Source organism: Columba livia, chromosome 5, assembly GCF_036013475.1.
Source record: "Columba livia isolate bColLiv1 breed racing homer chromosome 5, bColLiv1.pat.W.v2, whole genome shotgun sequence".
Lineage (NCBI taxonomy): Eukaryota > Metazoa > Chordata > Aves > Columbiformes > Columbidae > Columba > Columba livia.
Genome location: NC_088606.1, coordinates 57,042,254 through 57,066,305, shown reverse-complemented (window position 1 = coordinate 57,066,305; position 24,052 = coordinate 57,042,254). Strand labels below are relative to the sequence as shown.

General features: G+C 45.0%; 2 protein-coding genes, 1 long non-coding RNA gene and 2 other non-coding genes across 14 annotated transcripts in view; 4 read left to right on the top strand and 1 right to left on the bottom strand.

Moving 5' to 3' along the window:
- DENND2B (DENN domain containing 2B) overlaps window positions 1-15,838 on the top strand; it is a 176,141-nt gene extending 160,303 nt beyond the window's left edge. For 7 of the 10 annotated variants that reach the window (XM_065065306.1, XM_065065303.1, XM_065065301.1 and 4 more), the window contains 6 exons: window positions 9,718-9,895; window positions 11,012-11,053; window positions 12,058-12,169; window positions 13,202-13,441; window positions 14,469-14,555; window positions 14,958-15,838. In XM_065065306.1, the coding sequence (XP_064921378.1) occupies window positions 9,718-9,895; window positions 11,012-11,053; window positions 12,058-12,169; window positions 13,202-13,441; window positions 14,469-14,555; window positions 14,958-14,992 (694 nt within the window). In that variant the 3' untranslated portion in view covers window positions 14,993-15,838. The remainder of the gene's footprint in view (window positions 1-9,717; window positions 9,896-11,011; window positions 11,054-12,057; window positions 12,170-13,201; window positions 13,442-14,468; window positions 14,556-14,957) is intronic. The other 3 variants (XM_065065309.1, XM_065065308.1, XM_065065310.1) reach the window with 1 other exon arrangement.
- Window positions 15,839-18,122: 2,284 nt separating this feature from the next.
- Window positions 18,123-21,236, top strand: RPL27A (ribosomal protein L27a). The gene is made up of 5 exons (XM_065065317.1): window positions 18,123-18,245; window positions 18,557-18,620; window positions 19,177-19,252; window positions 20,096-20,270; window positions 21,054-21,236. The coding sequence occupies exons 1-5, from the start codon at window positions 18,243-18,245 to the stop codon at window positions 21,180-21,182; spliced, it is 447 nt and encodes a 148-aa protein (XP_064921389.1). The 5' UTR covers window positions 18,123-18,242; the 3' UTR covers window positions 21,183-21,236.
- On the top strand, window positions 19,638-19,769 carry LOC135579718 (small nucleolar RNA SNORA3/SNORA45 family). The gene has a single exon (XR_010473317.1). It is a non-coding gene; the product is annotated as a small nucleolar RNA SNORA3/SNORA45 family (small nucleolar RNA).
- Window positions 20,601-20,732, top strand: LOC135579707 (small nucleolar RNA SNORA3/SNORA45 family). Its single transcript, XR_010473307.1, has one exon. It is a non-coding gene; the product is annotated as a small nucleolar RNA SNORA3/SNORA45 family (small nucleolar RNA).
- On the bottom strand, window positions 21,022-23,791 carry LOC110365881 (uncharacterized). The gene is made up of 2 exons (XR_002425785.2): window positions 23,598-23,791; window positions 21,022-21,642 (listed from the first exon to the last, which is right to left on the bottom strand). It is a non-coding gene; the product is annotated as an uncharacterized LOC110365881 (long non-coding RNA).
- Between the last annotated feature and the right edge of the window lie 261 nt (window positions 23,792-24,052).

Below are 24,052 nucleotides of genomic sequence, written 5' to 3'. Positions count from 1 at the left end.
CAGACAGGCAAGTGCTGTGCCAGACCCTTGCCCCTTCCGCTCCACATTGCCTGGTGAGGTGTTCAGATAAGTACAGGGAGACTGCTGATGAACCACTCTGGTAGAATAAGATAACACAAGATAGGAGAGGAAGTTGTGAGGTTAAGCTAAAGGGAATGTGGTAGGAGAAGAGTTTATGGATGAAGATGTTGCCCACTCCATTTTCTGTAAAATATGATAAGGATAGACCAGAACTAGGACACAGGTGGTGATGTAAATCATTGGGCAAGTATGCTTCATGAATTGTACTCATTGACTTGGCAGCATGGAGACCCATGGCTCCATGAGTTAAAGTCAGAGAAAACAAGTTCAGGAGCTGAGCTGTGACCACTGTGTTTATCATAAAAAAGCGACCACCTGGAGTCACCAGCAGCAGGGAGGACGCAGTTCCTGAGCTCTCCGTGGCTCACCTTCAGCAGTCACTGCAACGTGTCCCAGAATCAGCTGTGCCACTGGTGCCCCACTGCCAGGAACTACAGCACTGCTTTGCCAGACAGGTGAGGCTGTATTGTGATTCCTTTATGAGAATTTTGCTTGGTTTTTCTCAGGCTGCATTGTAGAAAGCACTAGATATAACCTGAAGTGTGACTCATTTCTTAGGAAACAAGGTTTGCGTTTGCCTTGTTTACCTGGCGGGTAAAAACCACCTTTTGGGGGGTGTGAGGGTTAAGTAGCTACACTCTTTGAGTTGTAGGCATAGTTAAGAAGATTCTGCAGAAGACAATAACTGATAATTGAGCTGATGTGATGTGGAAAATATGCATTTCCTCCTCAGTCTGTGCCCCCCTCTCCCTGCCGGTGTTATCGCTGAGGCCTTGTTTGCACTCTGTGAGATATCACAAAGGTCACTTGCAGCAAACGTGTCAGCATTCAGGTTAGAGGAGCCACTGTGACTCTGCCTTTCACCCTTGGCAAGAGCACAGTTGTGTTCTCACTTTCGCGTTGGGCTGCTGCTGCCAGGTGGGGGAATCCTGGCTCAGGGGGCGAGGGAGCTGATGGACACGGTGTGATAGCAGCGCTCCTGTTTGCTAAATCAGCCACCCACCTGGGAAATGTCACTCTCTTGAATAATACTTTTCCTTTGTCAAGCTCCTGTGCAGAGTGAGGGATTTTCACCTGTTTCTGGAGTAAGAGTTGTTACCTCACTGCTAATACTGGGTAATATATGTTACAGTGCGTAACAGATGAGGAACACCTCTCATTTGTGCTTTAGAGAGCTCCTTATCCAGCCACAGAGATCAACTGCAGCAATAGTTATTGTAGCATGGGTAATGATTGAGTATGAAATGTTCAAATTGGCTCTGCTGCATTTGAGTTGGCCCAAGTGGACTCAGCTCTCCGTGATTCCCACATGAATTGTAGGTGTTCCTCTCTGTCATAATTGCACTTATATTAAGGAATTCCTTATTTTATTTAGACAATAAAAGCAGAGCTTTCTATTGGCAGGTGTCCACTGACATCAAGAGAAAAAGTAACCTAAAATATGCACATGCAAATTTGTTCATATTTCTTGAAAAGAAGGATGTTGGGTACTGATCGGAGGTACAGTATTAGCAGAGTACTTTAGGCCAGATACTAAAGACCTCATGTCGTGACTTACTTCAACTCTAACTTACGCATTTGCTTTAAAAAGTAAATCACAACGCAAAATATTACTCTGGCTTTTACAGCCTAAATTCTCTTAATTGTCCACGAATATGTGCTGCCACTAATTTTATTTTAAACATCTCATTGATTATTCTAGAGAAGGGTCAGGTTTAGTAGGAGGATATTCAGAAAGTTCAGAACCCCCTTTCAAGTTGCGGATGCAGTTGCTCCATCCCGCACTGCCTGCAGCCATCCAGATGTGCGCAGCTTCACCTGAAGGTCTGGGAGGAGAGGAGCCTTGGCAGGGAGGTCATTCTCTCCATACACCCCTGCATGGGGGTGGGACCTTTACAGAAGGATTCTGCTACAGGGAGTTCTCAATCGGGGGGGCAGGGATATAATTATGTAATTAAAAAATTAAATTACATTATTAAAAGTTAATAAATATATCAATAATACATTAAAATTAAAGCTATTTAATAGCTTAAAAAATTATAGACTCAACTTCCAAGCCTCCTTATACAGGCTTGAAGGATTCTCTGTAATTTGCTTTAACCCTGAAGGGCTTCTAGAAAAGCAAAAAATTATTCAAATTTCAGAAGCTGGAACATGCCTTGCTGACAAGGAGCTGAGTTTGCAGCCATTCAGACAGCACTCTTTTCCACAGCAGTCAGGGCACTCGTGCTTCAAAAGGGGTGATCATGTCTTGTGTGTGTACTTGCGGGCTCATCTGATTAAAATAGAAGTGGAAAAAGAGAAGGTCTTTGAGGCTTCATTTCAGCAAAGTATTTCAGCACAATGAAAGTTAATTAAGGCCAAAACTTGTGCCGAATCAAAGCCTAAACCAACATTTTGCTGGTCCCCTCGTGCTTTGTTTTTAATTGGTGAAGCCAGGCATGAACTGACTATAACTCCTGCTGCTCTGTAATCATTAGAAATACGTTTTCTGTCATTGTCCAGATAAATGACTCTATTAAAATTAATTTGCATTGACATCAAACAGCAACAACCTGAGCACAAATTCTGGTGGTATTTTTTTATCACAATCTCTCGCATACAGGTAAATGTAGCCATTGTGGAGGAAACTTGTCTTTTCAGTTTGAAAACTCTTCCTGACAGAAACGGTGGGTTTGTGTCTGTCTGATTATAGCAGGCTGTGCATAGTGGGGCTGGGGGGGAGCAGCGCACAAGTGGCCGAAGTGTACGAACACCCGTTATATTGGATTTACAGCTGTACAATGAGTGAGCTTTGAGCCTCTGTCACACACCTTCAGCGTTGCCGGTGCCTGACCTCCTGTCCCGCAGCTGCAGCTCCTCTCAGCATCTCTGGCACCAAATGAGAATGGGTCATTGGCATCAGCCTGTCTCGCAGTCCTTGGACCTGATAATTCGGCCACATATGCATGACAGAGCTTTATCCATGTTCATATTAAATTGTTTTCCCTGGTCCTCGTGTCATTCAGCCCAGCCCGTCACTGTTTCATCCCTTAGTTTTGCACCCCAGCCTCTTTGCCCTCAGTCCGTGTTCTCTTTTCACCTGTTCACCAGGATCTTTTTATCTTCCTCCCCTCCCAGTTCTGCCTCACAGGTCTTATTCTTACCTCTTTGCATTTAATTCAGCCTCCTCCCCTTCCTTCCTTTCCTTCTTCCTTTCCTTCATCCTGCAGGACGAAGATGATCTTCCTCTCCCAGATGAGCCTCCCATTTCTCTGGGTATCCCAGGGCTACAATGGAAAAGAAGGTGCTGCTTAGTGTGAAAAATTTATTCTGAAGAAATTAGCAGCTAAATAAGTCTCTTTTTAGTATGCACAAGTATATTATTTAAAGATGCCTTCTAACATAGCTGAATCAGAGTGAGTTTAGACATCACTGGTAGGAGTCCTTGGCACACAGGTCACTGCCTCCTGCCAGCCTTCACATCCTTACTACCAAAACACGCCACTCTTTCACAAAAAGGGGCAGCAAAGATGTTTCACATAACAAAATAACATGTTTTTTAACTGGCTTTGGAAATAAACTGATCTGATGCCAAGCAGAGTTGGATCAGCTGACCTCCTGAGGTCTCTTCCCACCTGAATTACTTTATGATTTTGTATAATTTTCCCTGAAATTGGAAAACAAAATCGTTATCCAGAGGCAGACACACAAGCTTAAAAACTTAAGTGAAAAGAAGTTAAATTTTGAATCCTGATCATGTAAAAATTGTGCCTTACAAATGCAAGCAACCCTACAAACAGGCAGCTCTCCCAGACCCATCAGTAGTTACACACCTTATGCATGAACACACAGTGTCCTGTAATCCCCGATCAGCAGTGACATTACCCGTGACAGCTTCGATTCTCAAAAGATCTCCACTTAGCTTCACTTCAGTATTGGTTCACAAGCACAAAGGTATATATTGCTGCTTCTTGTTCCTGGTGAGAAGGTTGTCCCACACACTTCCTGCAGCCATCTCCTGCCACGGCCCTTCCCCAGCCCTCTCTGCACCCAATGTGGAGCCTCTGAGTGTGCCCGTTGTCCCCAAGCGCGTGTCCTCACTCATTCCCAAACTCGGGGCTGCAGCCGTGCAGTCAGACGGCTCACTCACCATGCTCACTTCTCCTCTAGCAACATCAACTCACATGATCTTATTATATTCACGGGGTAGGTGTGCTTGACAAAAAGCTGAAAAAACATGTAATTTATTTGGTTTGAATCAAAAGAGAGGAACTGAAGATATTTTCCCTTTTCAATGTCCTGGAGTGGTAAGAGAGGAACAATCAGAAATAATTTGGTATAGGAAGAAACGCTGTTGTGTCTGACACTTTCACACTGGCTAGAAAACTGGAGGTGTCCTGCAGCATTGTATCAAAGATTTTATTGAATTCTCGTTTCATTCCTCCCTGCCGTTTTTGGAGAGCAGTTGGTGGTATCTGGGTTAATGAAACGTATGTCCTACAGCACAAGCTGTTGATCTGGGGGGCTGTGGGGGCACAGAGCCTCACTCCCAGGGGGTCAGGGGGTGCTGGAGCTGAGCACCCACGCTGTGGGGCAGGGAGACAGCAGTGACATCTCCCTGTTGTCGTCTGGCTCTTCCGACAGGCCCGGGATGCCCGAGGGCTTGCTTTAAACAGAGCTCCCGCAGGGATGCTGCAGGAGCTGATTACAGAGAGACAGCTGGAGTATGGAGGATGCCACTTGCAATACTGATACATTTTCATTTACTTCTTGTCCCTGATGCTATTACTTTGTCTTATCCACCTGAATAAAAGTGCTACTATTATTTATTCTTGTGCACTCAGAGGAAGCTTTATTTTTTCAGAGCTGAGGTGTGTATTGTATCTAGCACAGCATGGTTCTGCTCTGTGACAACAATGCTATGTGCGCTCCATCTCCCACCCAAACTGTAGCAGTCTGCTACAATTTTTACTTCTGTCTTGATGCTTTTCAAGCTTTCTGCTTTGTCATTCCCCTCTGGCTCTTCTGTCTGAATGCTTGGCCCTGTAGCCTTTCCCAGAGTGTTTTACAGAGTCCTCTGCAAACCTCTCACGTCGTTTTATCTTGCAGAGTTGTCACAGACTTCTCTGTCTCTTTGTCTGTCAGAGACTGGAGTTAATCCAGGAGCTGGGGAGGCATTGAAGGGTGTAGGAGGGAAGTGGCAGGCATCTGGTTTTGCTCTGCAGTTGTCAGTGGCACAAGGGCAGGAGCCAGCACAGTGGAGCACAGCCACGGCCTGTGAGGAGGCAGGGGGGTGTAACACCTGGGAAGGACAGAAACTCCAGACTCCAGCCTCAAGAGGAGGAAGCTCTCCCGAGCAGAAGAGAGGACGTGGGTCAGCGAGGTATCTCGGTCACAGCGCTGTTGGGAGCTGGAGCACACACACCTTAACACAGCAGATGAAAGTGTTCAGCAAATGTGGGCAGAGTCACGTTATTAAATCAGCAGGGAGAAATGAGAAACATGAAAAGGTTGTGGAAAAGTAAACATAGGCAGTGGAAACACTTCTTTGTGAATTTACATTTTTTTGCTATGTTTCTCCATCTGAGGAAGCAGAGGGACCAGATTCTGACAATCAGTCCCAGTCCTGTGCGTGGTCCAGAGCATCAGCACAGCACAGAGCTGGCACCAGCCCTGGGGTGACGGAGCTGCTGCGTGGCTCGGCCCCGCGCCCGAGGGCTGTTCCTCCCTCCTCTCCTGGCTGAGAGAGCTGGTCTGTCCCTTGGGAGAGGAGGAGGAAGGGGAAGGGATATTCTCACCATCCTCTTCTTCAGTGCAAATGCCAGAATGACTGTAGATGTGCATGAAAGCAGCAAGGTAGGATCAGGGAGCTCTGCCAGCAAGTGGTTGTCTGTGCTAGCAGCTTAGTCCTGGACTTAGGAGATGCTCGGTGTGTGAGGGTCCCCTGGGTCTGTAAGAAATTGTAGGTGGTAGAGGGGGAAGTGAGAAGGAATATAACTTTGGGCTCTCATTCTGCCAAAAATAGAGTTATCAATTGTATCTGTGGAATATTTCCAATGTGAGTAGTACGTGTAACTGAATATGACTTTAATGTTTCTTGAGAGTTGGTGACATGCGGTACACAACGAGCCATGGTCCTCTGAAGCAGACATGTCCAGCACCAGCATCCGCATGGGCAGTGCTCCCCGCAGCCTGGGCAGCGTCCCTTCAGGGTTTTACAGCACACAACGCGTGTTTCTCAGAATGTGGTAGTTGTGCTGTGATTAGATATTAATACAGCCTGGGCTTTGGGTTACTTTTTGGTTGACTGATGCAGAAACTGATAGCAGACATCCTCCTACCTAAAGGACAGTGAATGTTCTTGTAATGTAATGTTGATTTGCCTTTGACATGGGCCTAAATCATGTGCACAAGCAGTCTTCATGATTCAGCTGAGTCATGGTAATGTCTGAAATTCCTGTGCCTCTGCTCTTAATCTGAGCCTTGTGTCTCCACAGCCAAATAAACAACAAGGAAACGTTTCTGTTCACTATCATGAGAAAATGATCTAGAAAACAAAATAGCCCAGAGGAAGATAAATCAGCTTTGAGTGGGAAAGAAGCACTGACATCTTTTCTCTGTAATGTGATAAAAGATCTCTTCTTCAAGAGAAATTTGTGATTAAGAATGTCTCCAGAAGACGATATAATATCATATTAATAGTTTCATGGAGAGAAGATCAAATACTAAAGGCTTTTTTCAACTAGTGATTAAAAGGCACAGGAAGAACCAAAACCTGGGCAAAATCCAAATAATTTTTAACAAGATGATGACCATGGAAAAAAAAACTGGAAGGAGAAATGGTGGATTGCCTTTGCTCCCTGGGACCATCACAGTGCATCTCCCGCTTGTGCACAACTCTGGCAGTGCTTGCCCTCTAAAGTACATGATGGTTTATGCTCCTTGTTAGTGTGTGACTCATGCAATAGTTGGGTTTCTTGTGCCCACGTATAAAATTACCTGCATATGGGTAATAAAAGAAGTGTTTTCCAGTAGGATGACAGCTAGAACATTATGCAGTGTTCCTGTAAAACTGCACAGACCAAATGAAAAAGCCTATTCTCAAACCAGCTCTCCAGATTACCAAAACTGCCCTAGACTATTAAAACTGAAAATATTTCTAAAATCTAATTTCTTTGACTGTTCTGTTGCTTTACATTGTGTGCTTCACACATCTTAAAGAAAATAAATCATCTGACCTTATTTCTCATAAACAAGAACAGTGGGACAATATGTGGGTTGTACATCTTGAAAGGAAAAACTGGAGCGGAGCTGGTTTCCCAGGGCAGGGCTTTCTTTTTTTAATTTTCCAAACATGCTTTTCTGAATAATACCCTTTTAAAAGGATCTGAACCATATTTTTAGAGATTTAAACTGGGGAGTTCCCTTACATCCATCAGCTCTTGAATTTTACCTCATGGAACGCGAAAAGCTCATGCTGAAGTGAAAGATGTGTACCCTGTCTAAATGTGAATCTTCCCAGCTAGAGAAGACACACGGGTGCTTTGTACAAGCAGGAGTTTGGTAAGGGGGCGTGCGGCTCCCGCCGCATGAGCCGCATCTGGGAGGGCGACTCTGGGGACTGAAAGTTTGGAGCAAGTGTTTCATGGGGGCTCAGCCTGAGGCATCTCAGGGAAAGGTTTCCTGAGGCTGAATGCTGAAAAACTGTGTGTGGAGCCTTAAAATGCGCAGGCGGAGGTGGTGACAAGGGTGATGGCGTGACCCGCGGGACGCTGCCACAGGACACCCCCATGGCCCCCGCTGCTCCAGCTGCTGCCTCATCCCTGCCAGCGCCCGGGAAAGCTCTGGAAGAGAAACCAGCGTCCTGGGCTGGAGCCCGAAGCCTCCCTTAGTGTGGGAACAGCACGGCCGGGAGGATGCAGGGGCTGATTTACGTCACAGCACTGCGCGTAAAACAACAAGTTACAAAAGGGCATTCTATAGAAAGGAAAAAAATGCTAACCGAATATCAGAAGAATGTTTGTCTTCCTGCTTTTAGCTTAATGTGGCTCTTTTTTTAGTCACTCAGCTAGGATGACTGACTTTGTAGTAGTTGAAAATGCCACAGAGTTGTTAAAGCGAGCTTAAGAAAGCACTGGGAGCCTGTACAATGCTCCGCAGCTCTTCTGGAACATACCGCTCTGCTTGCTATGGTAGACAAAAGCATGAGGCAACTGCAGCATCATTGCCTGCTATTAAAAAAAAAACAAAACAGAAAGAGAGAAACAGCATCATTTTTACAATAAACTCATGTCAGGCAACATATGTCATAAAATCATGCTGTGATTTATGGATCTTAAAGTAAGTGTCAAGTAAAACCAACCCAACAGATTATTTGCAGTAAAAGACAAGCATTTTCTCTTCCCCAACGTTTTCTCTCTTTGTCCTCTAGTTCTCACTTTTCCCATTCAGCAAACTGCAAAGGTTAATCACTGACAGGAACAAACAGGTGAAACCTTTCTCCTGGCCTTGGAGTAATCCACAACTGAAAATGCTCGCCAAGGTTATTCTGGTGGAGGTCTGATGCCACCTAAAGTCTCCAACAAGCCTTGCAGCAGAAGAAATCCGCATTTCTCCCCAGCATTCTCAAGCAGTAACAGCTCCGAAGTTATCAGTTATTTATAGTTCTTTGTGGCTACATTAAGCACAGCAGAAGTTTACACTGTGAGAAAATTAGCTCAGTCATGCTAGGCTGGGTAAAATTCCAAATTTCTGTCATCCTCAGCTGGTGAGAAGCAGATGTTGTAACTCAGTCCAAAATCAAAGCTCTGAAATTGAGAGTCTGTCATATTCCCCTGATGCTAAAACTAGCTTGGTAATCATGTTCCTTTATTTTTAACATTTGGAAACCACGTGACTGTAAAAGGGAATCAGATTCAGTAGATGGAAGGACAATGCATGCAAAAAATTTTCCGTAAATGATATCAAGCATTAATGTTTAGGGGATACCAATATATATTTTAGAGTCCTCTACCGAGCACGGTTAATACATTTATTACTAGAGGTGGTCAATAAGCCCATTAAAAAATATGTTGTTGTCACAAATCTATACAAACCTTGAAAAAATGTTGCTTTTATTTGGTTTCCTTCAGAGTACGTATTGATCATTGGGGTTATTTTGCATCTGCTTTAGTAGAGTTTTTGTTTAAGATTCTTATTTTTTGACTTTTTATTTTTCATTTTCCCTTGTTTATGCGTTAGTGCTCCACATAAGAACATCAGTATTATGCTTTTTTTTACTACTGACACGGTTATAGCAGCTAAGAACAGAAGTTGCTTTTGGAGTTCAGGCATCATTCACGGTAGCTGCTATAAGTGTTGCTGGGGACATTAAACCTCATCTTCTAGATCAAAGTGTCTCCTGACTGCTATGATCAAACAAATTGATTTCAGGTTTTTATCTTTAGTTTCAAGTTACCTGGAGGTGAGTGTGGGCAAAACTACCCCAGTGCCCAGTACGGGACTGGCAGGGACTGGAAGGGGACGCGGGCTGTCTGCAGTCAGAGGTGACAGCCCGTGGGCACTTGCATTTGAACGCACCGGGTTTGTCAGCAAGTGGTAGATGTCCTAGACAAAAAAGAACCCCTGCTAATGTGGTCGCCCCTCTCTCCCCAGCACCCTCTCGAGCTGCTCGCACGCCGTGGTGGCCCTGCTGTACCCCTTCTCCTGGCAGCACACCTTCATTCCCGTCCTGCCCTCGTCCATGATCGACATCGTGTGCTGCCCTACGCCCTTCCTGGTGGGACTGCTCTCCAGCTCTCTGCCCAAGCTCAAGGAGCTGCCCGTAGAGGAGGTAGGAGATGGCACCGGGGTTGTTTGCCTGGAGTAAAGCTGGCCTCATCCTGGAGAGGGCCTGCCAGTCCTCACATGTTTAATTTTTAATCTGCCTCTTTGTTTCTTCTCTGCCCAATTCTCACGGGCAACTGCCTCTTGGTAAAACTGCAGTAGTAAGTTTAGTCTCCTCTTTACTCCATTCCTCTTCCCATACCTGGCACCTCGACAGGGCAAAGTGAATGTTAACCTGGTCAACAAGTAAGTACAGCGTAAATATGCTGAATTGCTCTGATTTTGTTGGACCTGGAACATGAAGAGGAAGACATGAAGTGCCATTTGCTACGACGCTTATTAATGCTAATAGAAGTTGTGCATGAAGCCATAGCCAGCACAGAAAAACAAAAAAGAACACCTTTAAAGCTTTTTTTTCTTTTTTCACTTCTAAGACTTTGTTAATACTCTATGGGAAATCAAATCAGAGTTGCACTTCATCGGCTCTTCCAGTAAAATACCACAAAAAAACCCTCAAGGGCACAGTCTTCTCTCTTACTTCTATTAGTTTCCTGTCATTTATCTATGAAATTTTCTTTTCTTGTGTTCGCATTCAGGGCCCTCTGTGCCTCCAGACCATGTAAATCTTGGCTCTGTTTTCCTCCCACTTTCCCAACTTTGCTCTCCCACAGCTGCCCAGCTCCATCTCTCAGCTTTGCTGCTTCATCATCATTAATATTTCACACCCTTGCCCTTCACAAACCCTGCTGCCTCAAGTGACACTGTTTTCTTTAAACCCCTCTGAAACACTTTTCATCTGCACATTTAACAAAAATTATTAGCAATAACTTGCTTAGGTTTAAGAAAAAACACCTGCCTAACCCTTTTAGATATTTTTTTTTTTACCTATTAACCTAGTATGAGATCTGTTGTATCTAACTACATTAAATTAGATTTTAAGCTCTAAAGAAAAGCTTTATCTTCTTGTTTTATAAACCACATAACGTGTTGTTTCACAGCAGGAATTTGATTCATGTTGAGGCTTGTGACTGTTCAGATGATCTTTCACTATTAAAAGGCAAATACAAAGGAATGTCTTCTGTCTCTTCAGATATATTTCACTATAGTGTTTTCTTTTCTTTAGGCTCTGATGGTTAACCTGGGATCAGATCGATTCATCAGACAGGTAAAGTACAGTTTGAAATGTTGCCATGCAGCCTAGCAAGCGGTTTACTCCTGTAATATGATTAGGTTTCTTTGATTAGAGATATTTGGCAGGAATTGGGCAGTGGGAAAGAGATTAGAAAAAAAAAAGTGCTACTTTTCTGTCGCCTGCAAATAAAAACTCCTCAGATGTGCAAAAGGGATCGAGGCTGTGACTGTCAGAAGAAATAAAGAAGTGTTCACAGTGCAGAGAAAACATCCAAAGTTAATAACATCATGTTAGCAAAAACTCTCATGTGGTTGGAGGTGAAAAGGACAAAAACTGCAAAGAAAAGTTTCCGAGTGAGAGAGAAAAGGTGAAGAATAGTTTAATGTGGCAGGAAAACCATGACCTTGGAAACAAGGAGACGAAGGATCACATCTCCTGATAGTAACGTGGCACTAAATAATTTCAAAAATAACAATCTGCAGGTTAGATGAGTAAACTTTCTTGTACAATTCCCTGGACAATATGGCTGCTGAATAGTGGTTGCAGAGCTAAGATTCTTGTGTCTACTCACTTTTGCTGAACAAGCTTTAAATAGGACTAAGAGAACAACAGGGGGAAAACCCAGAAAACAAGATATACTAGAATATAGGTACAAACAACTGTCAAGAACCGAAGCAGCTGCCTAAACCCACCTCGGGCAGCTGTGTGTACAGGTAGCTGGGCTTGGCATGATGTGTATTTAGTTAAAAACAACTATTTGGACTCTCCATCACGTAACGAGCTGATTCCAAGTTTCTGTAGGCTTACCTTGCTCTTTGGATTATCATTCCTGACTTTAATCTCGTTAAGAGTGACAAGAAATTTTGTTTAGAAATATATGATAGTTGCATATAGATTTTAATTATTTTGTTTATGTAGGCATGACAGTAGCAGAGAGAAAATGCTTTTCTTTTGAACTTTAAACCTTGCAAAAGTATTTGCTGTTGTTGCTGCATAGATTAAAGTGATTCAAAGATGACTTTTTTTTTCTCTGTCAGATGGATGATGAAGACACACTATTACCTAGAAAACTGCAAGCTGCTCTGGAGCAGGCTCTAGAGAGAAAGAATGAACTGATAAATCAGGATTCAGATAGTGATTCAGATGATGGTAAGTTCATTTGGAAACAGGGACTTGTATAAAAGAGCATACAGGTAGTATTGACTTTCCATCCAGGAGAAAGGAAGATGAGACTTTAGTGCTCAAATACCTTTTGCAACATCAGGGTCTCTGAACACACAGGCAATGGGACTGATAGCATCAACCCACAGTAATACATTGCCAGCAATCTACTTTAATTTTTTTGTAAATGACATGTCCTCCCATGAGTGCCTCTAAACCTTTACTCAGAGGTTTGCAGTTAATTTGGCCTTAATTCAATCCAGATAATTATACATGCTTAGGGGTGTGTCTGAGTTCGGAGTTGCTCTTGGCACTTGGTGTATTCAGAGGAGAGAAGCAGATACCTCCAGAAAATAGTTTCAGTGCAAGAGGGGCCGAGTTGCCTCTGAAGGCTCGTATTTCTCTCCAGCAATTATAAAAACAGCCCAGGGTGAATTTAAATGCCTGTGGTTAAAAGGTATGAAACAGGCCCCTATTCAGTTTTTGAAATTTATTTCTACTCCTCTGTGTTACATATGTAAAACTACTTCAACATCTCAGAAATGATGAAAACACAAATTCTACAAATACTCTTTTTGATCAGTTCTCGGTAAAGTCGTCTTATCCCCAGAACAAACGTTTTAATTCTGAGTCATCCACATGGTTCTCAAGAAAACTTACTCAAGAGTTAAAAAATGAGGCATAATTTTGATGAAGCACCCATAAACTTTTTAATTTTCTGAGCTGTTTACTGAGGATTTGTATTTCTCATTGACTTTTGGTTATGGAACACCAATTATGTAGACGGGTACTCTTGATTAGAAAGCCCTCAGCCTACCTGATATATACCCAAAGCTGCAAGGAGCCGGTACCGCTCCTTTATTATTATATATTATATATTATTATATTATTATATATTATTATGTATTAACACGGCATGAGCAAAACGCTAAATGACAGTACCTGGCCCCGTGTGGGTGACAATGCTGACAGCTCTGCTAGCAGCTGATTTTGGTGTCTTATTGCTGCCTTATTTTGCAGAATGTAACACCCTGAATGGATTAGTGTCTGAGGTTTTTATCCGATTCTTTGTGGAGACAGTTGGCCATTATTCCCTGTTCCTAACCCAGAATGAAAAAGGAGAGCGTGCCTTCCAAAGGGAGGCGTTCCGTAAATCTGTGGCCTCCAAGAGCATCCGCCGCTTCTTGGAAGTTTTCATGGAATCCCAAATGTTTGCTGGCTTCATCCAGGACAGAGAGCTGAGGAAATGCAGGGCAAAAGGTAAGGGTGGGTTTGTGTCCCCCAGTGCGCGTTCCTTCCCCGGTGCCCTGGTTAGTGTCTGCCTGCTGTTCGGGCAGAGCAAGCATTGTGGGGCTGACAAATCTCCCGAAACACGTTGTCCGCTTCTGGTGGGCCTAGATTGGGGGTGTGGGGGTGATAAAACAGATCTTTAAACCAGAAGAACTTTCACACCCGAGCGCTTTACATCACTCAGCACTGAAACTGGCAACGACCCTGCGAAGGGCGCAGCCCAGCCCTGATAGGACCCGTCCCCGAGAGCGTCCTCAGAGAGGGTCCGTACAACCTCAGGTCGCTTGGGGCGGCGCTCGGAACCGGAACCGGACCCACACCCGCACCGACACCCACACCCGCACCCGCTCCCGCCGCTGCGCTCTCGCCAAGGGGCGGGGCAGGCGCACGTGGCGCCGCCGCGCCGCCTGCGGGAGCAGCGCGGGGGCCGGCGGAGGTGGGCTCGGGCTCGGGCTCGGGCTCGGGTCCGGGTCTAGGTCCCGGTCCGGTTCGCAGCGTCGTGTGCGGCGGGACGATGCGGGGGTTTTGCAGCCGGGACCGCGCCTGGCGAGGGCCGGGAGCGGGAGGCGGAGCGCAGCGGCCCCGGGACGTTCCGGCCTTGCTGGGGCTGTAGCCGCTGAGCGGAGCCGAGCACTCGGTGCCGCCTGCCGGTGGTCCCGCTGGGCTGCGGCGCACGGCGGTCCGGTGCCGGCATGTCCCGGTGCTGGCGGCTGGCTCGGGCAGGGCCGGCCTCCCGCAGGGGCGCAGCGAGGCCGGCGGGGAGCGCGGGCCGCCCTGACCCCGCGCTGTTCCGGGTCCGTTACCGGCCGCGCAGGGTCGGGTCCTGCGGGGCCTGTCCTGGTGTCGCATGAGAGTGCCCAGCCGCGTCCCGGCGGTGACATCTCGCGGAGTGACAGAGGCCGAGGGCTCGGAAAGTAAAAAGCTGGGGCACAGGGGCCGCGGGAAAGGGGTTTGGGCAGACAGGGGTCACCCCAGCTCCGTTTTTTCCTGTCCACAGGGCTCTTCGAGCAGAGGGTTGAGCAGTATCTGGAAGAGCTCCCAGACACCGAACAAAGTGGAGTAAACAAGTTTCTGCGAGGCCTTGGTGAGGAAAACCTTTAAAGTTTAATTTCTGAAATGAATTTTCATGTCTTTTTTTTTTTTTTAAATTTGAAAAGACCTTACTGGAGGTGAAATCAGCCAAGCAGTTTCAATGTGATGGGAAATATGAAAACAGTGAAACCATACCTAAAGCTGACAAATCCAGATTTAATTATGATCCTTGGTTAACACGTTCAGTTTCACTGGGGGGTGAGGGAACCAACCCACAATTGAGGAGAGCAGGAGGGTGTTTCACGGCTTGGGGTTCTGTCAGCAGGCTTTCCCTGCTGGTGTTAATAGTTATTCTACAGCAATTAAACTACAAATTAAACCCATTTGCTAAGTAACTTTTGGTTGCCCTCTGCTTTGCAGCATGTGCTGCAGACTGATGGTGTGCTTTCTTTAGGAAACAAAATGAAGTTCCTTCACAAGAAGAACTAACTCCTTTCTGCTGAAATTCCGACGCAAAGACTCTGTGTGACCCTGCGCGAGGGTTCGATGCGGGAGGAGAGCGGAGCAAGCTGAGCGGAGCAAGCTGAGCGCAGCGTTGCGTGATGACCGATGCTGGTGGACAGTGTGCCAGATGATACAGCTCCTTTTTGTGTCTGGGTTGAATTTGTAAATAATGTGCTGTAAGCTTTTGTAACTGATTTTGTAATGAGCAAGGACAACTGTGGTAAATATTTGTATATTCCTGAGAATAACAGGTGCTTTTTTTTTTCTTTAGTATGAATTGAGTTATGCTTGGTGCAAAATTGAAAAGCTGATGATGTGCAGCTGACTGTCTCAGCAGAACCACTGACTTCATGGGGTGTTTGTGAGCTACACTGATGCCTGGACACTGCGGGGTGAATGGACTTGGGTACGCGGGAGAGGTTGTACGCACGGGGGCTGCTTTCATGTGGCAGAGTTGGTATTTTTTTTTAATTAATTTTAAAAGAAAGAAATAACAAAGTAACTTGATAATAAGGTACTTGGTTCACAATACAAAACTTCCACTTGGTTTGAACTCTGGTCAGTAAACTACTTGTAATCTATTCTGCACTAAGACTGCTAAACCTGAGGAAAGCTCAGTTCTTTGACATGCAAACTGCAACCAGTAGGTACAGTACATCCTTTCCTAATGTATGTATGTATGGTTTCTAATAAACTCTGTAAATATACCCGTTTGTTCATATTCATTGCAAACCTCTGCAGTTTCTGATGTTGAGCAGGTACAAAAACAGTGACTTTCCTGTGATTTTAATGAATTTGTAATTAAAATATAAAATGGCTATTACGAAAGTATCTTTTAGTAGGCTTGCTGTTTCATGACATGTAGTTTGATTTTTCTGTAGTATTTTTTACTGTTCTGTTAATTTTATCCTACAGAAGCATCTCTAAAACATTTTGTTTCTTTGCCATTGTATCACCGATACTGCTCCTGAACTGTGGTATTTTCAGGTTGGTTTTGTGCTCCCTTGGTTAGATGACCAGAGGAGTGTAACTCCTGTGGGGATTCTCTAGAGTTCTGCCTTAGTCTGAAGAAGAAAACATAAAATACTTGACTATATTTGCACGTCTGACAGCTAATGAAAATTAGCTATAGATTCTTACCTTTAAAAAAAACCCGACACTGTATTTTTCTTCATTTGTGGTGCAATTCCATTAGTTAGATTGGCTTTGAGGCTTGCGCAGTTCCTAACCTGACAGTGGTTCTGGTTTGCTATCAGCCTCATAGAACAAAACTGAGGGATTATTCACTAAAAGGTGAAGTAATTTCCTTTTTTCCATACCTCCCTCACACTCCTGTATATACAAAAGCTGCTTAAGTGTACATGAAATGTCTGTAAAATATCAAGTGTTTCTGATTCAGTGGAAATGTGATCACAAATGTTAATTTCCATTACTTTTACTCTATAATATGTTGTAAATTCCAGAATTATTTTTAGATGTAGTTCTTCAGAGTGGAAGGATTAACTTCACTTGTACAGGTAGACTCTGGCTATTTTATAAACCACAGTTGTTAGCACATATATGGGGAAATATATTTCTGAAGAAATACATCTGTAGAGAAGATTATGGTTTAAACATCATCCGCTGAAGGAAGTGCTGTGGAGAAGAGTTGCTACAACGGCAAGAAAAAGCTGCGGAATGCTGATGTACAACGACACAGTGCTGTAAAACCCATCTCCACACCAAAGCTATTTCATCCATCTGCACTTTAAAAATATAAGCAGAAAGCTTTTAAACATTTTATTACCCATCAACATGTCGTTCCAGTTTTTTTTTTAAGGTGAATCAGAGGAGAGTACCAGACAAGGTGAGAGCATATTTCAAAAAATCTCTAACTGTCTTCTTGATACTCAAAGGATAGTCTTATAGATCTATCCTGGTGTAATCTGGAGGTCTGTGTTTGAAAGGATTGGATTGATGAAAAACAGAAATGCACTATTTTGCCTTTTGTATTAGTTGTTAAAACTAATGGTGTTCCTGAGTGTGAAGCACTACTGGTGTGCTATTTAATGGAGAAAAACAAATCCAGTACTGAGACCCCTTTTAAATTGGTAAAGATTTGCTTAAAGTCTTGTGGTATAAAATACATTTAAAAAACAAGCTTGAGAAATGACGACACTGTCCAGGAATTGCTGCTCTAGCTGTGCAGGTAGTTGTGTTTAACTATATATAGTATTGTGTGAGGCAATGCAGGCAGGTCACAAGGAACAACCCGAGGCCATGAATGCAATTGCAAAGAGCACATTTGTTACTTTGCTACCAGGGGATCTCCGGAACAGCTCTTGTAAGCTGGCGGGCAGAGGTGGCAGGCACTGCAGAATTCGGCCCTGGCAGAAGATCCCTGGGTGCGCTGTGTTTGCCTGTATTTCAAGACTTCAGGCGGGTGCAGCCTCATGCTGTGCTCTGCTCTTTCTCACAACAAAGCAGGAATCTGGGGCACAATGATAAGGTGCCTCAGAGTTTCTCACAGGCCTATGTTATCTGACAAAGAGGTTCTACTTGTCAAGCACACACAGTCGGTAAAGCAATTAGTGTTTTGAGTTTTTTCTACACCCCAGCTGCAGTCACTGATCCTCCTCGCCATTCTTCCACTGTATTCCCATACAAGTATTTATTTTCCCATTGTTGTCGAAATTTAATAGAGTGACCAAGCTTGCAAATTTTCCCAAATTCTGCTCGAAGTCCTACAGTTGCTACAGAACACAGAAGGAAGCAAAAGCAAGTTGTGTCTGTCGTAACACACAGCAGTACTTCTCTGCCTGCGAAGTTCAGCCCCCGGTGCGGGCAGCTGTTCAGAGCTGCTCCTCTTCCGCTGACAGGGCAGCGGCCCGGCCCGGAGCTGCAGCGGGTACCGGAGCGCCGGGAGCACCCCGGGGACCGGTGTGTCCCCTCTGGAAGCCACGGGTGAGGCAGGACGGAACACCGTCCTCCCAGACCCCTCCCGCTTCGGAAGCCGCCTGAGGCGCTGCTCCAGGACGGCTCAGCCCGCCCCAAACCCGCGCTGCTCCCCCGGCCCGTCCCCGCCGGTCCCTCAGCTCCGCGGGTACCGCGATCTCGCGAGACTCGCTCCGCTCCGGCCGCCTCAGCCAAACCTCGCGAGATCTCAGCACGGCACGGCCCCACTTCCGCCCGGCTCCGCCTTTCCCCGCTCTCGCGAGCGCCGCGCTCTTTCTCTTCCCTCTCGCACGCCGACAAGATGGTGGGTGCTGCCGCGGGCCGGGCCGGGCCGGGCTGGGCTGGGGCTCCGCGGCCGCCGGCCCGCGCTCCCCCGGCGGGACATGGCTGGGGGCTGGGGGGTGGCGGGTGGCCGGGGAGAGACGCTTCTCCGAGCCCGCGGCGCGATGAGGGCACGGCGGGGCAGCGCGGTGTGGCGAGGCCGCGATGGCGCCTGGCTGCGTGGCTGCCGAGGGGCTGCGGCCGCGGAGCAGCGCCGGCCGCGGGGGAGGGCGGGTGATTACGCTGCCTCTTGCTGCCCGTTTTGCTCACAGTTGCTCTCCCACTTTCCCGCAGCCTTCCAGGCTAAGGAAGACCCGGAAGCTGCGGGGACACGTTAGCCACGGCCACGGCCGCGTTGGTGAGTGGAGGGCCCGCAGGGGTTGTGCCGATCGGTGCCTCTCGGCGCAGAGGGGACGCTGCGGTTCTTTACGGGTTGCAGAGAAGCGTGGCTGTGGTGCAGGGTCCTGCACACGCTGTAGGTAGCAGTGAGCAGCGCTGAAGACTACAGCGTGCGTGGGTGATGCTGGTGCTGTGGGGGCAGATGCCACAGCGCTGGGCTGATCCGAAGTCTGGCGGATTTTGTAAATTAACTTCAGTGGTGTTCAGGTGATAGGTACTTGTTCTGTGACATCTTAAGCTTACAGGACAGTGCTGTGTCCTTTCTAACTCTTTGGCCATTCGTGCCTTTTCTTGCTAGCCCTGGTGTCCTCTTGTATGCTAACCAGAGGCATGTTCTGGTTATTTTTTTCTCCTATAGTGTTAGTTTTTATTTGGTTCATCTTGCTGAATTGTGATAAATTCAGCATAGGGGATAGAATAAAAATAATTAGCTTAAATTGACATTGAACATACCTCTAAGCTCAAGTATTTATTGTGATATTCTTAGTGTAATGAACTTGAATTTTTCTTTGTAGGCAAACACAGGAAACATCCTGGAGGGCGTGGTAATGCTGGTGGTATGCACCATCACAGGATTAATTTTGATAAATAGTAAGCTAACATTTTAAATATGTACTACAAAATGTATGTTTCTAAAGTAGAAATGTGAATAAACAAAATTCCCTGCAGTCCTATGTGATTTTTCCTCTTACATGAAGTGGGGCATTAGAGCTATGGTCAACTCATGTCCCTGTTTACCCTAAAATCAAAAGCTCTTTCACTTAAACCAGGTGTGTGTATGAGTTCAGTGCAGCATTTGGTAAACTTGACCAAACTGGCCTGTTACAGTGTGTTCCTTGCTAATCAATGTACACACAAAATGTTATGTTAAATTTATGTTACATTCAAAATGTTATATAAAAGTCCTGTTTATGTTAAATGTTATGTTAAATCCTATTTAGCTGCATACTGTAAAGATAAGGGATGTTGTTTTATTGCCGAGACTAGAGTCACATCTGGACGCTGCCTGTTGTCCTGGTGTGCTAGAGTACTCGGACAGGAACCACTAATCTATATTCACTGGCTGTGACTGTTCTTGACACAGTCAGTCACCAGGTTAGTGACAAGAGTGCTGAAACTACTTGGGCAGGCGCCGCCCTCCCTGGTGTCACTGGGTTGGGGTTGCCTCAGAAATACAGGACTCAGCCTCACCAGTGAGGGGGGTTGAGTTGTGGGTTCAGTGGAGAAAAAACACTTAAAAGAGAAAATAATTTTCCCTTGCTTTGGATGCTAATGATTATTACACTTGAATACTAAGTGTACTAGTATGAGTAAAGGTATAATGTGAAATTTGATTACTTTGATCAAGTAAGATGCTTGTTCCAGTGTTAATAGTCTTACCTGTTCAGGATGAATTAAAAATGTGATCTAACAAAGAATATCTTTCTTTCACAGTCACCCTGGATACTTTGGAAAAGTAGGCATGAGACACTATCACTTGAAGAGAAATCAAAAGTTCTGTCCTACTCTCAATTTGGATAAACTATGGACGCTTGTCAGTGAACAGACAAGGCTCAATTACGCAAAAAATGAGGCTGGACTGGCCCCTGTGATCGATGTTGTGCGCTCAGTAAGTTTCTGCTCATATTGAAATCTACAATTCCTGGTCACTTCATGTGTAATGTAGGTTTGCATATCCAAGTAGGATATGCATATCCACTGCAAATGAGCTACAATGCTTGAATATTTGTAACCTTCTCAGGACAAGTATCTTGGCATATAAGTAGTTGCACAGGTACTTATGTTTTTTGCCTGTAAGAACATCTCATGTTTCTGCATGATTGCAGACAGGGACTTCCCTTATTTTGGAAGGTGGTGAGATGACTTGTTTAGTGTGTTACTGAGAGAATGTGTAAAAACACGGTAGAACTTCTCATTTGTACAAAGCCACTTCTCTGATATCGAGACTAGAGTCACATCAGAACATGTTTGATTGTCTTGGTGTGCTATAGTTCTCGGACATAAAAGTCTGATCACTATTCACTGGCTGTGATGTCTTATGTCTCAGCCAGCCACCGAATCAGCGACACTTACTAGTCTGCCAAGTGAGTGTATTGTGTGTCACAAATTAAGATACCTGCATTGGCCAGTTATGCCACTCCTAACAAGCAGTGACTTCAATGGCTTGTGCCATGTTTGTCCTTTTAATGTAAGGGACAGGAATGAAATGAGAATATATTCCTTCTTTTCATTCATACCAGTTTGATATGGGAGACACACTTGGTGAGGTCATGGAGATAATGGTTTCGGTTTTAATGGGTATATACTGAAAGACAGATCTGAATGCAGGAGCCTGCAAGCTGATCACAAAACACTTAATGTTTGTTGTTTGTTTTTTTTTTTAATTTTCTAGGGCTATTACAAAGTCCTGGGTAAGGGGAAACTGCCCAAGCAGCCTGTAATTGTGAAAGCAAAGTTCTTCAGCAGAAGAGCAGAGGAGAAGATCAAAGCAGTTGGTGGTGCCTGTGTGCTTGTGGCATGAAGGCCTGTGTTTTATTCAAATTTTTTGAATAAAAACAATATGTAAAATTCCTGATTTACAGAAGTTTCTGATTTTTTTTTTTTCCTCTGACTTGTCCTCCAGACACTGTTCGCACTTCAGTCTTGTCCGGTTAGTTATTTCTGGCCGTTTTCTGATGAGTGGCTTGGCTGCTTCTCACTGGCTTTTGGAATTGCCTGGCTAGAGTGTCCAGCATTTGGCATGTAGAGATACCTCACATTTTGTCTTTATGGGGTTGTGAAACAGGTTATTCTTGTATTTCTTTCAACTGGTGATCCTCTTTACAGCTGTCTGTGAAAAGGTGACTTGGGATTTTTGTACACTAAAATGACGTGAAGGTAAAATCTCTTATGGGGATTCTGCTGTGGCCTTGGGGAATGAAACAGCAACAGTGCGGACAAAGAAATGCAATGGGAAGTGGGTAGCAGTATGTCAAAAATCACTGTGAAAGAGACAGTACAGGAATTTGCTTTCAATAAGCTATGTGATTAATAGGGTTCCTTTTCAGGTAGCAAAACCATTGTAGTCTCATTTTCAATAATGTGGGGTAGAGGAGGGGATAAATGGGAACACCCTGGGAATAGTGTGGGACAGTAGGGAAGAGCTGAAATGGGTGGGAAGAAACAATCCATGGTGTTATTGCCAGACTTAAGTCACAAGAAGCACTTCAAGGGGGTTTTTGCAGCTGCTGTGAGGGTCTGCCTAGAATGCAGCTTTCACTAATAATCCTGGCTTTTGAGCAGAGGATGCTGCGGTGTACCCCTTTGCAGCTGACAGCAACTGCGCTTCCAACAGAAAAAGCAATCAACGTTTCTTTTCTCTATCGGCATTATGCATAGAAATAAGATGTATTTTGAATTTAGCTCAACAATGTGGTTCAATTATTTCCTTGCTTTTTCGTGGCACTGTTAATGAAAGGTCTTTTTAAATTATGACTTTTGAATTTGTCCCTCCAGTGCTTCAACTGTTGCTAAATGGCTGTCAGCTGTCTAGCTTCTGATTGCAGTTAACATACAACATGGAGACCACTTAAATCCATGCACTCTTTAGAAACTACTGGTGTAGTACTCTGAGTACTGAAGTGTTTGCATCCTGCATTCATCAGAACATGAGGCCCACAGTCATACATAGTGTAACACTGCGATTTTGCAGTCTCTTAGCTGCACCACAGCTTGTAAACACATTGGATTTCTTTGAGATTAGGCTGAATTCTTCCACCACAGGATGAAATTGCTTCTGCACTTATTAATTCTGAATTTCATTAATTCATAGCAATTGTAGTAGCAGCATGGTGTCCTTTTGGTAATAGTGGCAGACTAGCTAGGACAGATTGCTTTAGGTTAAAAGCTTTTAAAGCTGCTTGTCAGTGTTGCTGGACTGATGGAGGCAATTCCAAGTTGTGCTTTTAAGGGTTGGTAACAGCAGCGATGTACTGAAACTTAATTAGTGACTGAACTAATGCAGTAACTGTTCATTTACTTTTGCAATCAATACCCTCTTCAAGTAGGGTACATGATTTCTGAAGTCTCCATGTGTGGGACAGCACTGGTGCCAGGTACCTTCAGCCTTCCCTACAGCTCACAGAAAGCAATGGCACAGCTCTAGAACTGCACGATAATACATTTCTGATGTATTTGGCTTAAAATCACTGCATAAAATATTGCTTGCTTAATTGTAACATCAAAATAGGACTTCAGTTGCCAATGCAAGGCTTGACCCTGCATGCCAAAGCAGAATCTTTATCTAGTGGTAAAAACCAAAACAAGAGCTAGCTCACTAGCTCTAATTGTTTAAGTGTCAGACCAAAAGCACTGACACCAATTTTTTTAATGTTCACTGCTAGAGGTCTTGAATTATTGCTAAGAGTTGCAAATTACCTTCTACTATGTGTGATATGGTCCTAGTTAATGAACTCCTAACCTAGTGTTTGGCAATAATTAAATTTAGACGGCTTTTAAGCTAAAGCTGACGTGCATTGCTTTGTGAAAATAGTTCATCTTAGACAGTGGTACTGCTAGTTGTGAAGAACTATAACTTAAGCAGTTTTTAAAATTCTGAGGTTAAAAGTATATGAACTTTATGTCATTGACTGCTGGGACCACTGGTTCCAAATATGTAATACTATTTATCCACTGGCAAAGCTAAATCATTTCAATCCTCAAAGGTAAGTTGTGTGGTACTGCAAAATAAGGAATGTTGTTACTTCCTCATGTCAGTAACCTGATCGCTGACCAGATCGTAAGGACAGTGAAAGGCTCTATTTACACTGAAGTACCCTGTGCACAGGTGACACCAGGTAAGTGATGCTGGCTCACTAGCATGAGGACAACACTCCCAATTCTTTGGTAGTTAATGTCTAATGTTTTGTCTTAAATCTTCCATGTTTTCTGGTCTTACTTTTGAGTGAGTACAAGAAGTTCCTTGTTACAAGTGTGCAGGGTCGTCCAGCTCTGATCTCTGCTCCAGGCCAGCTCGGGTATTCTGTGTGCGGTTTGGCTGAGGTTCATCTGTCACATACCGATGCTGAGGCTGGAACAGGACACCTTCCTTGCCGGCTGCCTGTGCTGACTCCTGAAATAACTGTCGAGGGGTCTGGAGGAATAATCACACCCTGGCGGTCGAGCTGTTTCCGAGCCTTGTTCCCACACGGCCGTTTTCCCGGTTGACTCCTTGCGCGGGGCCGCGGCCGCTCCTGCCGCGCGATCCGCCTGTCGGGTGCCGTGTTCGGGAAGGCGGCGCTGCGAGCGGCGGCCGCTCGGCGTGGCCGCTTCCGCCGGCGTACCGGCCCGCCCGGTGGGTCCCGCCCTAGTCCCGCCCCCCAGTTGTCACTCATGCCGCGCGCGGCGGCCGTT